This window comes from Podarcis liolepis (genome assembly GCF_965112155.1).
Source record: "Podarcis liolepis genome assembly, chromosome: 13".
Taxonomy (NCBI): domain Eukaryota; kingdom Metazoa; phylum Chordata; class Lepidosauria; order Squamata; family Lacertidae; genus Podarcis; species Podarcis liolepis.
The window spans coordinates 12,676,023-12,692,763 of NC_139573.1; the positions used below are offsets into that span (position 1 = coordinate 12,676,023).

Genomic DNA, 16,741 nt, shown 5'->3' on the forward strand with positions numbered 1-16,741 from the left:
AGGCCTGGGGGCTGGATCTGGCCCAATTGCTTTCTAAATCCGGCCCGCAGACGGTCCGGGAATCAGTGTGTTTTTACATGAGTAGAATGTGTGCTTTTATTTAAAATGCATCTCTGGGTTATTTGTGGGGCATAGGAATTCATTTCCCCCCCAAAAAATATAGTCCGGCCCCCCACAAGGTCTGAGGGACAGTGGGCCGGCCCCCTGCTGAAAAAGTTTGCTGACCCCTGAAATAGACATTGTAGAAGAGGACCTCCCTGTCCATCTCCTGAATCCCACCCCCATCATCTCAGCTAGTCATCCTTCAGCCACGTTGCAGACCAGAGCACCTGTCCAAGCCCAATGAATTGATTGAGATTCCATTATCATCATCAGTGCTATTTTGCTAGAAAAACAGATGCTGGAACTCACCACAAACACCTCCCTCGTTCTCTTAGAATGGCAATGGCGCCCAACTGAGAGGTGCTGGATGAGTTCTGGCAATTTCCAGTTCTGATTATCACTATTCATATCCAATCCTTTCCCCCGCAAAGAAGCCCAGGGCAGCAAATGCACATGCACAAAAATTAAACATCCCAAACTAGGCCACAGCAGTCGTGGCTGCCACCACAATCAGCATCATTCCATGACTCTGTGACTCTAGAAGAGCCACAGGCATTCCTACGCAAGAACTCCCTGCCTCCTTTCCCTATGCCAACCATCCCGGTGGCATGAATCAACCGATTTGCATGTAGGGTTGGCACATAGGCAACCAGAAGTTGGGCGGGTGCTCTGGGAGCATGTTTAGATCCACACCTGAGTAGGTGTGGAATGCATGACAAATGCAGTTGCTAGCGCAAGAGACTCTTAATCTCAGGGTTATGGGTTTCAGCCCCACGTCTGGGAAAAAGATTCCTGGATTGCAGGGGGTTGGACTAGATGACCCCTGTGGTCCCTTCCGACTCTACAATTCGATGTACGGAACGCTTATGTGGGGGACGAGGTGGGGCACCAGCTCTACATGCAGCCACTTCCATATTTATTCCCACTTAGCAGTTGGGAATGTTTCTAGACATTCCTTGATGTAGCCCACGGCGCTCAGGGAATGGGTACAATATGAAAATGAGACTAAGGGAAGTAGGGTTGCCATATTTCAAAAAGTAAAAAGCAGGACAGTTGAGCTTTTTTTTTTTTTAGACAATGTTGTTTTTTTAAAAAATGCCCAAAAAAACCCCAAGATTTTTCAATGGACTTGCTAAAGATAGTGGGTAAATTCCCACTAGACATCAATTCCGCCTTTGAAATCCAGGTAATGTCCGGACGCATGGCAGCCCTAAGGGAAGGGAGGATGGTGATAGACAACTGCTAGAAATCTAGCTAGACATATAGCTCAGTTGAAAAGGATGGATCCTGAATAAAGTGCAACCTGCAGCAAAATGGTGCAGCGTGGATAGTTCCTGGTCATTGTGCCAGCCCACCATCCATGCTTTTCTCCATCGGATTCTATTCATTCCCCTCTCCCATCCATCTCTCTCTCACACACACACACAACCTCCCACTTCTGTTTTCCCTCCCTCCATAGACTTCTGCAGTTCTGCAAACCCTTGGTGTGTCCCCCTCCATGCCCCAGCCCACCCCCCACCCCCAGTGTAGCTGCAAAGCAACAGCTCTTGCGCATGGACATCACAAACAAGAGAGAGGGAAGATAACCACCACCAGACAATAAACTTCAGTTTGGCATTTCCTCCAGCTGCTTCTCTGCTTGCTAGAACTTCCCTTTCTTTCAGATACCTCCGGGGCAGAAACACGCACAAGACAGCATTGCACAACAAGGGTTATTTCCTTTAGACCTTTTTTATGCGTTTAATTACAAAAGAACATTCCCACCACTCCCCCAAAGTACATATCAAAAATATAAAATGCCAGCCACTCCTCCGCAACAAGGAAAACGCTGGGGGGCTGTTAATTAACCCTTACCATTTCCGATCCCTGAGTCTCTGATCACAATCTCAAGGAACAGGATTTAAGGAAGGTGGGAATCAACATTAGGCGTAACTACTGACTCTCCAAATTTCAAAACACCCTATTAAGTTACTGTGGTACACTTCATTTCCTTCTTTGAGCTTTCTGCTCTCTACCAGCCTCACACAGATGCCCGGTTATTTTTGGGGGGAGATGAATGCTTTTAAAAACAGCTGCTATCAACTCTGAGTTGCCAATCCCCCGTTTGTAGTTCGGTGGCGGCACCCTCTCTCAAACTGCCTAACTGCGTATTCTCCACTTGATTGAAAACTCATCGCCCAGATAAACTGTTGGCTCAGAAAAGCTGGGATTCTGAAACCTGAATAAATGTTGTTAAAGAAATAATTTTGAATACTTTGACTCATTTTGCATAAACATCCCATTTCTGCTAAATGTGGAGAATGGAGTCACGGTGACGGTTGAGATTGTGCAAGGCAGCCAGGATCCTCACATTTTCTAGAATAGTCCTCGTAGGCTTAGGGCCTAGAACTTTGATTTTTTTAAAAAATCACTGTGATTGTAAGGGTGCAGAAAGAGCTCACAGGACTCTCAGCTGCAGAGCAAGCCTAGCTTCACAAATGTGCGTACCGGCCAATCAAAATTCTGGATGAATTATATCAGGCTTATCTGTCTCCTATGCTGCCACTTCAGACAGCTTACCTACTTTATTATAAAAAGGTACTGGATTGACCTTTATTAATTCAACACCTTCTTGGTTTTGTTTTTTAAAAAAGTTAATGTGCAAAACTGCTCTGAGGGTGAAGGGGGGATCCTGGCTGCGTCACAAGCACTAGCCAATCAGCACTGTGCACAGCCAGTTCCTGCTGCAAGCTCACAGAATACTTCCCTCCGCTTCCCACTCACCTGGTCAACTCTGGAGAGGAATACACATCTCTTTTGAGTGAAGGTAGGAAGGCCATTTCCAAAGCAGCCCATTGCTCTGAAAACATTATGTGCCTCTTCACCTATTACAATAACCCTTGTAAGGGAGAGTGTTCATGAGGACTAGGGACTACTGTTAGCACCAGTGACACATCTTATGGCTTTTTCTCCCGACTGGAAATGATTTCCCTCCCCGCGGACCAACTTGGAAGCATATATATTAAAGGTGGGAGGACAACAGTGGTACGGTTCCTTTCCCCTTCCACACACATCAGCAGCTTCCTCAGCAAGGGCACAATTATAAAATAATTCCAGAACAAGGAAACTGGCAACCATCGAGGAAAAAATTCGTCACGGCTGTTCTTCAGAAGGATCACTGCACCACAGGAGATGACGGGTAGAGGGGGTGGTACATCAGGGTCTCCATATGTTGCTGTTCAACTCCAACATCCATCACCCTGGACCACAGGTCATGTTGGTTGGGGCTGGTGGGAGAACATCTGGAGAGCCATGGACTTCTCATACCCACAGAATGGCCTACCAAAGAGTCCCCCCAGAGCATTTGACAAGGAATACCTGCAAGCAAACAACAGAGCCTGGGAAATGTACTGGCATGGATAGGGAACTTGGGGCCGTCCAGATGTTGTCAGGACTCAGCTGCTGTCTGTCTTGGCCAACACAGCCAACGGTCATGGTTGATGGGAGCTGGAGTCCAGCAACATCTGGAGAAGATTCCCCAGCCCTGATATAATGACACATTCCGGGCTTAGCACTCCTTGACAATGCCCTGAAGCAACTGAACAAATGCAGGAGAATTTACAGGACGCTTCCCTGCCACTGCAAGGCAAGATCAGGAATCAGGGGCATTCTGCCTTTCGAGAGCAACTTTCCTTGCGCTCCTACTCCTCTAGCCAAGGAACCTTCTGATAAGGTTCTGCAGGCAGGGCCGGCCCACCCATGAGGCAAGGGGATGCAACCACCTCAGGGTACACAAGGGCAGCAGATCTGGCCTCCAAGGAATGCATCGCCTGCTACTCCTTGTAGGCCAGATCTATCGCTTCCTCAGTTCCTCTTGTTGAATAGGAGGTGCTGCTGGTCTCCTTCCATCCTTGTTCCCAGGACAGATCATTATCCACCCTCCCTGATGTAGATCTTCACTAGTCCTTTCCTCCCTGGCATTTTGTGGTTCAGCTCAGGTGCCAAAATGTCTCGGGCCAGCCCTGTCTCCAGGAACCTATGGCACAAGCCATTTTGGAAGTCATTTAGACATCACCATCAAGGAGAAACTTGGAGCCCTTGTCAATGCCAAGGGTAGACGGTTGGTGGTTTGGATGGACGGACACGGCCAAGAGCAGGTGGAGAAAATGCGCAGAAGACTGGACGGATGAGCAGAAGGGACAGGGCAATCTGGCAAATGGAAGGCCTCACCTAGATGGCCAGGCTGGGCCATGGAATTCATTGCAACACACTGGCCAATATCATACATTTTAAGAAGTCACAATATAAGGTCGCTCTGGGCCATGACAGCCAGATGTGCAAGCCCACTTCTCGGTCCAGAATGATACATATCTCTGAGCACCAGATACTATGAACAAAAACAGGTGGCCACCACAGTGTTAGCTCTGCTGGTGAGCTTCTTTTGAGGCTTCTTCTGCCGGGACGTCTGAGAATGGCGAGCCACTGCCTTGGCCATTCTGAGGCTGACTTTGCCCTTTATGGAAGCATTGGCAGGAAAAGAAAAGGAGTGGCGGAAGGAAGGAATAAAAAGGATAGGCAGGAAAATGTCAGAGGCAAAACTCATGGACGCAGAGAGTCCCTGAAAACTGGCCACTCAGGGTGATCTTTGGTCTTTCCAACTTTCTCTGGGTCAAAGCTCCAGGTTTCTCTTAGAAGATCAGAGCGCCCCGCAATCCAGCGGCATCTCAGCTCCGCCTGCCTTCGCAGGAGGGCTCGGGGAAGTCGCTTAGGTCCCTGCCGATGATCTCGGTTACTGTGGAGAGAAAAGAGGTCAATGTGGGCGAGATGGAGAAGGCTTGAGAGAAGCCTCGTAAGTGCTGCCTTGGGAGCTCAGTGGCAAACTACTCAAGCCCCCCCCCCCCCCGGGCTTGGGGATGAATTTGTTTGTTTGCAGCAGGTGGATCTGGTCCTCTTGAGCCTGCTTGTGGGTTGGTGTGCAACTCCTAGTCAGATCATGCAGTTCTCTGGATTCTGCTATGTATTTCTGATGCGCAAAAAGTGTGCACAAAATTACGCCTTTTATGTAAAAGACGTGCAAAACGTGTGGGTTTCTTTTACATGTGAATGCACTGAAAAGTGCATATTTTAACCTTAAAAACATGTTTTTTAAGTAAGAAGTGTGTAAGTTAAAAAGCTAATCTGTGCATTCTCTAAAACACACACAATGGAATAGACCTATGGCTGACCTCCAAAGAGACAAAAAAGAGGGACTGAATTAGTTGCTCAGCCTGTCCTTACCCAAATCTCACCTAAGCAAGTTCATGACCTAGGCAAATTGAAATTTCTTAATTTCTCTATTCAACATCTGCAATAAGAGAAAAACACCACCAGCAGTGCTGCTGAGTTTATGTTTCCTGGGGCCACTTGCGGCCTAGGACAGGTGAGGCAGATCAGCAGGTGGAACTTGCAGAATACTGTGGCCTGGGATTGCAGAGGTGACATTTGCATGCTCCATATCCTCCAGACACCTGGGGCCTCCCCAGGCATCCTTTTTTTATTATTTACTGTGCATACATGATGACTTATGCTCACAATGCTATCGGGGTGGTTAGACACGACCCTGCTTTTGAATACTGTTCGTGCCTGCAAAAGCTTCATTTCCAGTCAGTGCATATTCATAACCTCCTGCTGAAATCCTGTAAATTCTGAATACCACAAACATTTTTTCTACCCTGCTTTTGTTGTACAGAAAGCAGTAACAAACAAAAGCAGACGAAATCCACCATGAAAATACACTATTCCTGTGTCATGAGCATACAGTTGTACCTTGGATCCCGAACACCCTGGAACTCGGGACGTTTTGGCTCCCGAAGGCCGCAAACCCGAAAGTGATTGTTCCAGTTTGCGAACGTTCTTTTGGAATCTGAACGTCTGATGGAGCTTCCGCAGCTTCTGATTGGAAGCAGGAGCTTCCTGCAGCCAATCAGAAGCTGCAATTTGGTTTCCGAATGTTTTGGAAGTTGAACGGACTTCTGGAATGGATTCCATTCGACTTCCAAGGTGCGACTGTATTGAAAAATGCATCCACAATAAACCACTAGTCTGGGGCGGTCCATAAAAAGGTAAAGGGACCCCTGACCATTAGGTCCAGTCGTGACCGACTCTGGGGTTGTGGCGCTCATCTCGCTTTACTGGCCGAGGGAGCCGGCGTACAGCTTCCGGGTCATGTGGCCAGCATGACTAAGCCACTTCTGGCGAACCAGAGCAGTGCACGGAAACGCCGTTTACCTTCCTGCCAGAGCGGTACCTATTTATCTACTTGCACTTCGTGCTTAAGAACTGCTAGGTTGGCAGGAGCAGGGACCGAGCAACGGGAGCTCACCCCGTCATGGGGATTCGAACCGCTGACCTTCTGATCGGCAAGTCCTAGGCTCTGTGGTTTAACCCACAGCGCCCCCTGCATCCTGGGGAGGTCCATAGATTACCACGATTCTGACAATATCTATCTATCTGTCTGTCTGTCTATCATCTATCTATCTATCTATCTATCATCTATCTATCTATCTATCATCTATCACCTGTAAATATCTCAAGAGGAGACACAAAGACATGTTTTTGTTTTCCCCGCCCCCTTCACAGCTCTAGCTATACCTTCCTCCAGCGTGATCCCGTGGATGGGCAAGTTATCCCGGAAGCCACCATCGAATCCCGATTTCTCCAGCTCTTTGGCACTATGTTCTTGGGACCCCAGCTCCGGATCTGTCCATTCCGGAGTCCTCTCCCCGCTGCGGTTCTCTCCCCGCCCCGGTGGCTGAGCGCCGAGTTGTGGGCTGGGAGGCTGGAAGTGGGGCGGGCGGCATTCTAGGGCATGGAGATGGGGCAGGCCCGCTGGAGACAGGAGCGGCACAGAGAGGTTGACGCCCCTATAGGCCTCGTTTTGAGGGAAACGGAAGGCAGGGTTGTAGCGGTTGGGGGAGGAGAAGGAGCAAGGGTTCCAGTCGGAGCCGTAGGGGGAGCACGGCGGGGAGCGCTCGGGGCAGTAAGGGAAGGGGGGTCTGGAGGGAGAGAAATCCATGGCACCCTGTGCCGGCTGTAGTGGAAAAGGAGAGCTCTGAGTGGTGTGGGCGAAACCACGGTGTGGGACATCTGGGAGTGCTTCTTCCTTGAAGATCACTGGAGGAGATGGGTGGGTTGAAGAGGAAAGGGAGGGGGGAGAAAGAAAAACCATCAATATCACTTTTAGCAGTCATAAAGGTAAAGGGACCCCTGATCATTAGGTCCAGTTGTGACCGACTCTGGGGTTGCGGCGCTCATCTCGCTTTATTGGCAAGGAAGCCGGCATACAGCTTCAGGGTCATGTGGCCAGCATGACTAAGCTGCTTCTGATGAACCAGAGCAGCGCACGGAAACGCCGTTTACCTTCCCACCGGAGCGGTACCTATTTATCTACTTGCACTTTGAGGTGCTTTCGAACTGCTAGGTTGGCAGGAGCAGGGACCGAGCAACGGGATTTGAACTGCCGACCTTCTGATCGGCAAGTCCTAGGCTCTGTGGTTTAACCCACAGCGCCACCCGCGTCCCATTTAGCAGTCATACACCCCCTCAATATCCCCTTCCCCATTTCCAGTTTGCACTTTGATGTACCTGGTAAGTATTTGAAGGCCTGAGCAGGACTCCTTTTCCTGCGTCCGTTGGAGACGTAAAAATAGGTCTGAACAGGCCGAGACACTCGTTTGTTGCTGTATTCGGGGACAGTGAGGGTCAGTGAGGCCTGTGGAAGCAGGAAAAAAGCAGCAGGTGATGTGTTGCACAGTAGAAAATTGCCAAACGGAGGTTCGCCTATCTATATAACCAGCCACAGTTCATGAGCAGGCATTTACAGAAGCACTTCAGATCCTCAAAATCGTTTCTGGGTTCCCTCATATCATCTTCCTGCTCCTCATGAAAAGATCCAAAGCTGACTGTTTCCATTCCAGCATATAGTGGTACCTTCGGTTACATACGCTTCAGGTTACATACGCTTCAGGTTACAGACTCCAATAACCCAGAAATAGTGCTTCAGGTTAAGAACTTTGCTTCAGGATGAGAACAGAAATCGAGCTCCGGAGGCACAGCAGCAGCAGCAGGAGGCCCCATTAGCTAAAGTGGTGCTTCAGGTTAAGAACAGTTTCAGGTTAAGAACGGACCTCCGGAACGAATTAAGTTCTTAACCCGAGGTACCACTGTACACATTTTCAATCCCGCTCTGTGTACAAGCTCAAAGTGGGAGCCACTGTCAGCCATTCCACTGGGCCGCAGATGAACTAAAGATGAAATGGCAAGGCTGATTCCATCAGCTCATCTGGGAACAACTGCCATTGGACTCCCCATTCCCAGACCAGCCTCTGTCAGTGACCGTTCCACTTGGCAGGATTTGATTCCTTATCTCTCTATCCCTTTTATATCCCATCAATTTCAATGTTAATTGTTTTAATAATAATAATAATAATAAATCTGACTCGTGCTGGGGAGGAGCATCTTGAGGCCCTTCAGATGCCACTAGGCTCCAGCCACAAATGATAGGAGTTATAATCCAACAGCACCTAGACAGTTTCCCCTTCCTGGACGTTGCATGTATCAGTAGAAAAACCACCAGGACTTATTTCCCTGCGCTGAATCTCCAGGAGGCTTTATGTGTGCATTTCCCCTCAATATACCTGTTCCTGGCAATAATAATTACCAGCATGGAGGTTTTTAAAAACCAACAAACCAGCTGTTCTCCAATAGCAAAGACTCATTACTTGTCTCTGTGTGATCAGCATAATGGTCCAGCCCAGGATTTCCCTGCTGTCATCCACATTCAGTAAAAGTCTTTCCCCGTTCCCCACTAAATGTGTTTCAGAAACCTAGCGCCACTGCTGACAGGAAAAAGGCAGGCTGCAAATTCACTTCCCACATGAGGAGATCACTGTCCAGAATTCTCACCTCTGTGCTTTTCAGCCGATTGACATTTGCCTCTTCCTCCCATTGGAGTTTTCCATCTGAAGCAAAACAGCAACAACAAAAGGAATTGACCAATATCAGATGGAGGGGAGGGCCTATTAACAAGGATGGTGAGGGCAGGAGATTGAAAGGTGTTAAAGGCTTGCTGTATTTCTCTGGAGAGCACACCAACTGGCCGTGCAGGCCATCGCCTGCTATTTGTCCCCAGCATCTGGCAATTTAGTGGTAAACTGCCCCAGAAGATGGATGCTCCATCTCTCAGTTGTCATGACCGACCCGTGCTCCAAAGCAATTAAAGGCCAAGCTGCCGCCCCATCGCCACAAGTTAAAAATTGTGCATTGCTTACCGGGGCCTCGTTCAATGAAGACAACTTTTGATTCGGGCAGGAAGTTAGCACCAGTGATCACCATCTCTTCTCCGCCATGTACCGAGCACGCGCTGAGGCTGTAGTTTTCCACTTGGGGGAGCTCCTGAGCTGAGCGCTGGGCTGCGCGCAGGAGAGGAAAGGAGGGGTTCACAAAGGAGAGATCACCTTGCACAATGCTCCATTAAAAGGAATGAAGAACCGAATACACCCAAGTGTACAAGAGAACTGCCTCCCCAAACCCCCCCCCCTCTATAAAATCCACCTTTTCCATGATGCCTCTGGCCTAGCCTCTTATGAATCAGCTGCCATTTTGTGTTCACAAGTGGATCAGCATAAGTTGGCCTAATCAGCATTGCGCTCTGGGAAATCACCTTTGTTTTTCTTGATCTCCAGAGATATGGGCGCATTCAGATGCAGGGATTATTGCATTTATAATGCTAACGCTTCCGTCCCAATTTCCAACAGTTCCTTTTACAACACATTACGTCTTGCTCCATATGACTTTTTGATCAATGCACCAAGTCACACTGAATTATTTCTTTCACACCAGTGCATGGTGTGTGGCACCGCCGCATCGCCCTTTATGTATGCATGCACTTCTCTATAAGTCCGTGTAACTCACAGGCCTCTGCATTCCCCAGGGGGCACTGTTGCACTGATCAAGTCGTCTGAACTATCTAAACCACACTATACATTTGAGAGTAGCATTATACCACTTCAAACAGTCATGGCTCCCTCTGTGCAAAGCATCCTGGGGCCTGTAGTTTTCTAAAGGTGCTGAGAGAGTTGCTAGGAGACCCCTTACAGACCTATAATTCCACAGCACCCTTAACAAACTACAGCTCCCGTGCTATTTTTTTTTTTTTTAGGAGGGCGCAACAGTTAAGTGGTATTAGAGTGCTTTCAATGTCTGGTGTGGATGCGACCTTAGGGTTCAGACTGCCCTGCAGCTACATGGAGGCTTGCTTCTCCCATACACAACCACCCACCCACAACACCCACAGAGGGCACTCACAGCATTCGATGGGTACAGAGGCAGTCTGGATAGAGACCACCTTGCCATTTCCTTGCGGGACGTGGACCCGGAAGACCAGGCGCACCCGCGTGTTCTTGCGCCCGATGTCCGTCTCCCCCTTGCGCAGCTCAATGTCCGAATTCCGTAGCTTCAGGATCCCTGCGCAGTCAATACTGGTGCAGGGGGGAAAAGGGAAGGGGGAGTTGTCTGTGAATCCACGGCAGTTCACTGTTCATGTTATGCACCTCCTTCTCAATACACGGGTGGCAAATCTCAGTCCCGTGGGTTAAATAGAGTCCTACAGGCCCATGTTGGGCCCCTGGGACCCTAGCCACACCCCTTCCTCCCAGGCCTGCTCTGCACCCTCCTCGAGTGCTTTTGCCTGGCTAGAATGTTCCATTGAACTCTGGTGATGCTTCTTGCTCATTTGGAAGGAGGGATAGCCAAGAAACATGGCTCCTGTATTAAACTAAGCATTGCATTTGTTGCTCCTCCCCATTTTTACTTCTGGATCTGCCCTCCAGATCTGGGACCTGCCCCCAGAGGGTAGCTCCTCCCACTTTTGCTTGTGGCTCCACCCACCGCTGGCATGTGGCCTCCAGAAGACTGCCTGGGAGGAAATATGGCCCTTGGGCTAAAAGGGTCCCCCACCCCGCCTGAGAATAGAAGAGAAGGAAGAGTCTCTTAGATCATCAGCTTCTGTCGCCTACCAGCATCAGGATCCTGCCTAGAGCTGAACTGAAACTACACACACATTTGATAACTAGGACACATTTTGCCTTGGGGGAAATCAGGGTCACTGCCAGGTTTGGGTTACTCTCTGCAAGTGCCCTCTTCTATTTCCCCGACACAGGGTTTTCTTTTCTTTTTTCTTTCTTTTCAATGGGTAGACCAGAACACAAGTACAGCCACACAACATTTTGTTTTCCCCAGAATGCCTTGAGCCCCACTGCACTGCAAACCCAGAGGCATTATGGGGTAAAGAAAATGGCGGAAAAGAACATGGCAGGCAACAACTGCACTGGTTTTATGAAAAGGAAACTGGAGACCTGCAAAAGCTCAACTGGGCCCTGGCATTTGCCTGACCATGATGGGTGCTAGCGCCTGTTGAGATCCAGTACTCCTTTCTAAAACTCATTAATCCCAAAGCACCCGCAAAACAAGAATAATGGGTGCATTCAATTTGAGAGTGGCACGGGATGGAACCTGGGAGATGGTCTACCTTGTTGCCCTGTAAATATATTATCTTTCTGAAATTGCACAAACCCACCTCCCTGTGTGCTGTAAACTCACTAAGTATCTTCATCCAACACAGGATAGGTTGCTACTCCCTGTTAAGCATCTATAAAGGTAAGGGGACCCCTGACCATTAGGTCCAGTCATGATCGACTCTGGGGTTGCGGCGCTCATCTCACTTTATTGGCAAGGAAGCCGGCATACAGCTTCCGGGTCATGTGGCCAGCAAACCAGAGCAGCACACGGAAATGCCGTTTACCTTCCCGCCAGTCCTATTTATCTACTTGCACTTTGAGGTGCTTTCGAACTGCTAGGTTGGCAGGAGCAGTGACCGAGCAACGGGCGCTCACCCCGTCATGGGGATTCGAACCGCCGACCTTCTGATCGGTAAGTCCTAGGCTCTGTGGTTTAATCCACAGCACCACCCGCGTCCCGTTAAGCATCTATACTCAGTTGCAAAATCAGGTTTGCTGCTACGTAGGGAGGAATTTCCTTATTTTTTTATAATTGGGCATATTCACCAACCACATCACCCCCACTCTTCGAAAGCCCCACAAAGCAATTCTTACTTGGCAGCCATGTTATTCTCAGGCAGCAGGGACATCTCAAGGACCTTAGTGCCATTGATGATGGATTCATAGCTCGTGGTGGCAACCATTTTGCCAGTGATGCGGTGCACTTGGTAGAAGGCATGGGGACGCAAGTTCCGCTCATCCGCCGTGCCAATGAACATTTGTAAGGTAAGGGGCTTCTCATCATAGCCTAAAAGCTGGGGTGGGGAGAGAAAGGAAAACAGTAAGCTTCTCCGATATAAAATATCTCATCTTATTGCCGTGACCGCGGACCGAGCTTTTGAGTTCGTCTGAAGATGTGGCAAAATCAGTGTGATGATTGCCACCCCTCTAGGAGAAAATAGTCACCCCAGACATTTTCCTGCACAGCCAAAGAGACTTAAGCGATCATCCCCGCCAAAATCTGGCCACCATCCCCAGCCAATGCATTCTGTAATGGGACATCTCACATGTGAATTTCCCCATCCACTTCTGAACATTCTGTGACGCTGCGTCATGGCAGATGCTCTGTATGTGGCAAAGGGGTGGCCCGGTTCATTTCCTTGCGAGAAGAACCCGCAATGGGTGGTCACGGATCTGCATGTTTTAAAAGTCCCAGTTTCAAATTCCTGGCCATCACCACTTCAGAAGGTTCAGAGACAGCAGGGCTAGGACACAGTCTGTCCAAGACCCTGTGGCTATGATGTCACAGAATGTTCATAAACACTTAGCAGCTGAAGGAGAAGGTTCGGCTGTCATTAAAAAAAATAAAAATCAATGCAGTGGATATGAAATATGCTTGCTTCAAATTCTCTGGAGACTTTATTCAGTCTTAAAAAATAAAATAAAATAAATTATGGGGGCTAATCCCTGTCTTAAATTAAGTTGTGCAATCACAGACCTGGAAGGTGGGCCTCTATTCCATGAAAAGAGCTCTGTGTGTCTTACATATTGATTACTCCCTGTCTCCACCACCTCCTTACCAGCCACCCTCTTTGGCAAAGGCCACTGCAGCTGGAGACATCGGTGGTCTTGCCTCAGGGACGCCCAGATGTTTCCAATCAGAGGCCAAGACTTCCAGCTGCAGTCGATTTGAGCCTTAAAGGAAAATGCTCCGTTTTTACCTCTCCCCTCCCCACTCATGCCATGGAAGATGGAAGGATCTGAGGCCTGAAGGATTGTGGGGGCAGTGGAAGCGGCCTTGGAACCTGCAAAAGCCTATGCCAACTTTTGGAAAGGGCGGGGTGGGGAATGGGAAGCAGGGAGATGGCAGGAGAAAGGGGGAAGGGGGCGCAGCTTTAGGAAACGGAGGGCTGGCCTCTCTGCAAGGAAGGGCAAGTTCTGAACGCCTGCAGAAGAGGGGTGGAATTTGCCAGAAAGCATATGGAGCAAGGGGTGGGGGTATTTGTCCCACAAACACTCCACACTCCGACTTGCTATCCCTAAGAGTGACGCAGAGGGGCTGGGTGCAGGAGGAGACCAGCGCTGCGAATCTGAGATGAGAGCGTGGGAAAGGGCAGCCCCAAGATCCTGGTTACAGGGGAATGTGATGGGGAATGGAAGGGGAAGAATACACACACACAAACGGAGTGGGGGGGCGGAGGCAACGAGAAGAGAGAAAGGACGGACCTCAGCTTTTCATGCCAATCTCCCCACCCCACCCCAGTCCTAGGAAAATGTACATATAGATCTCCACATCGTAATTTGAGGAAACTAGGATACAAAGAGATGGAGTACAGTATAGGGAAAGTTGCATCACAGCACAAAAACACACACGCACTGATCAAACCTTCCTGTCACTATAAGAACAAGCAGGCCAAATATCACCCCCTCACTCTCATAAAGCCGTGGGTTGGTTTTGTTGTTTAAAAGTTTCAACCTTCCCACTTATTTAAAAGGCACTCATCTAAATTTAGCGTGCGGCTATTTCACAATTTGTTGCAAACAAAATCCGTGACATTTGTCTTTCTTTCTTTTCCTTTTTTTTGGCCCCCGCAAGCAGCCTTTGAAGTGGGAATAGTTTTCATCTTTCAAATTTCTGGATGGAGACTTTCAAACCAGCCCTCAAAGAAAAGAGAATTAAAAGAAAAAGAAAAAAGGAAGTTTCCCTTCTGGATTAGCTTGGCTGAAAATGCCGAGATATTTATATGTGTATTTTTTTTTATATAAAAAAACAACCTATGTTGACAACAAGCTCCCTGGAGGCTGGGGGCAGAGGAGAGGGCTTTAAAAAATAACAACAATAGCAGAAAATTAAAAAATGCATATGAGCTCTTACGGAATAAATGGTGTCGAAAGCAAAGCTGGCTTTATCTGGCTAAATGGCAAAGGTGGAACCCAGCCCTCAGCCTGAAAGCCTTACCAGCTCCTATGCCAAATATGGAGGTGGAGCCTGTGATTATGTGGTGAGAATAAATATACTCTACACATGCTCAGGTGTACTCTCGGCCCACTTTCAAGGCGAAATCATGATACACAGGAGAATGCATTATTGCCTTTTCTACATTACCATACATTTCAAGGCTCCAGAGGTTTTTGACCTCCAGCTCCCATCAGCCCCACCCAGCAGGGCCAATGTTCATGGGATAATGGGAGTTGTTGTCCGATGACTTCAAGGCCATGAGTTCCCTGTGCCTGGCCTACAGTCGTTTTGTGAGACTGTGGTTGCAGAAGAAGAAGAAGAAGAAGAAGAAGAAGAAGAAGAAGAAGAAGAGGAGGAGGAGGAGGAGGAGGAGGAGGAGTAGTTTGGATTTGATATCCCGCTTTATCACTCCGCTTAAGGAGTCTCAAAGCGGCTAACATTCTCCTTTCCCTTCCTCCCCCACAACAAACACTCTGTGAGGTGAGTGGGGCTGAGAGACTTCAGAGAAGTGTGAGTGGCCCAAGGTCACCCAGCAGCTGCATGTGGAGGAGCGGAGACACAAACCCGGTTCCCCAGATTACGTGACTACCGCTCTTAACCACTACACCACACTGGCCCCTCCAGGAGAGATGCAAAGTGGGAACTTTTATTTAGTTCATTGTCCCTCTTCCCACCCACCCAACCCCCTGGTCCCTGTTCTTGTTAGCTCCCCCCACCCCTCAGATACCTTCACCACAGGGTGTCCTCCTGGAGCGGCCTTCACAGCACCCCTGCTGCCCTCCGTCTCGTAATGGGCTCGGTGGTGAGTTCGGGGCTGCACCTCGATTTTCAGCTCATACTGTTCGTACTGACTGGGGAGAGGCCAGTCCAGAGGGGGGAGAGCAGAAGACCTGGGGAATGGGCGAAAGGAAGGACCATGAAGTTGACGACTTAGGCACTAGAAGTGACCTCCTCCGACCTCCTCCTGCTCGCAACCCAAACAGGAATGCAGCAGGGGACTCGTGTACCTTTAATACGTAGCTGCACCAAAGAGGAAACTGGAACACAGGAAGCTGTTAAGTAACAAACCACAATATTTGTCTACCCAGCTCACTCAGCATTTTTTACTCTGACTGACAGGATCTCAGGCAGCGGTCTTTTATGGCACTTGCTCCTTTGAACTGAAGATGTCAGGAATCGAACCTGGAACATCACACATGTAGAGCATGTGATCTACCCTGATGCTGTGACTTTTCTTCCAATGGATGGTGGGTGATGCTCCCCCCATCCTGGCTGCAACAGGATGGCAGGCCCTACCAGAGTTCATACTTCAAAACAACTATTAAAAAGGCACGTAAAATTTGACCAGCTAAATTTCTCCCCACCTACAACGCTCACAGGCACTCAGTGCAGAACCTCCAGCCTCCTTTCCCAAGTTTGCAGTTAGTAATATTTAAGAACATAAATTGCAAGCCTTGCAAAGGGATCTACAATGAGTTACTAGCCCTCACGTATTTCAAATATATATATATTTTCTCCTGGCTTGTTCATCACCAATTTTGAGCTTGCCGTAGCTGAGGGGCTAGTCAGAGGCCAGATAACTTTTTACATAGGCATTCATTCAGAGCACACTCCTGATGAGTACCCATTTCACACTTCTCTTGCTCCAGATCATGATCCCTGCTGGATTCAGACTTAAGAACCATATCATGCAACCATCCTCTCTTACATGGTGGCCAATCAGAGGCCCTCGGAAGACCACAAGGAGAACATAAAAGCATAGGAAGATGTACAAGTCAAATTGTATACAGTATAGCTCATTATTGTCTATAGATACTGGCATCAGGTATCCAAGGTTTCAGAAAGGTGCTTCTCCTAAGGATTACCTAGAGATGCCCAAGGATTACCTTCTGCAATGAAAGCAGATGCTCCACCACCAAGCAGTTTGTCCACAGTAGCTCGTATCTAGAGATTTTGTGGTTGTTTAGTCGTGTCTGACTCTTTGTGACCCCATGGACCAGAGCACGCCAGGCACTCCTGTCTTCCACTGCCTCCCATAGTTTGGTCAAGCTCATGTTAGTGTATCTAGAGATACGCAGCTTCAAAACATGATCTGTTTTGCCATCATAGCTCACTTCCATAGCTAGATCGATTCTCTGTGAATTGGTCCATTGCAGAGGGGGGAAAG

At 48.7% G+C, this 16,741-nt stretch overlaps 1 protein-coding gene across 1 annotated transcript in view; it reads right to left on the reverse strand.

Moving 5' to 3' along the window:
* Nucleotides 1-1,814: 1,814 nt before the first annotated feature.
* Nucleotides 1,815-16,741, reverse strand: part of NFATC4 (nuclear factor of activated T cells 4) — a 30,236-nt gene continuing 15,309 nt past the window's right edge. The window contains exons 3-10 of the mRNA XM_083471128.1: nt 15,302-15,464; nt 12,231-12,430; nt 10,426-10,598; nt 9,390-9,530; nt 9,025-9,080; nt 7,705-7,831; nt 6,712-7,233; nt 1,815-4,873 (exon numbers count right to left, since the gene is read on the reverse strand). Coding sequence (XP_083327254.1) covers nt 4,806-4,873; nt 6,712-7,233; nt 7,705-7,831; nt 9,025-9,080; nt 9,390-9,530; nt 10,426-10,598; nt 12,231-12,430; nt 15,302-15,464 — 1,450 coding nt within the window. The 3' untranslated portion in view covers nt 1,815-4,805. The remainder of the gene's footprint in view (nt 4,874-6,711; nt 7,234-7,704; nt 7,832-9,024; nt 9,081-9,389; nt 9,531-10,425; nt 10,599-12,230; nt 12,431-15,301; nt 15,465-16,741) is intronic.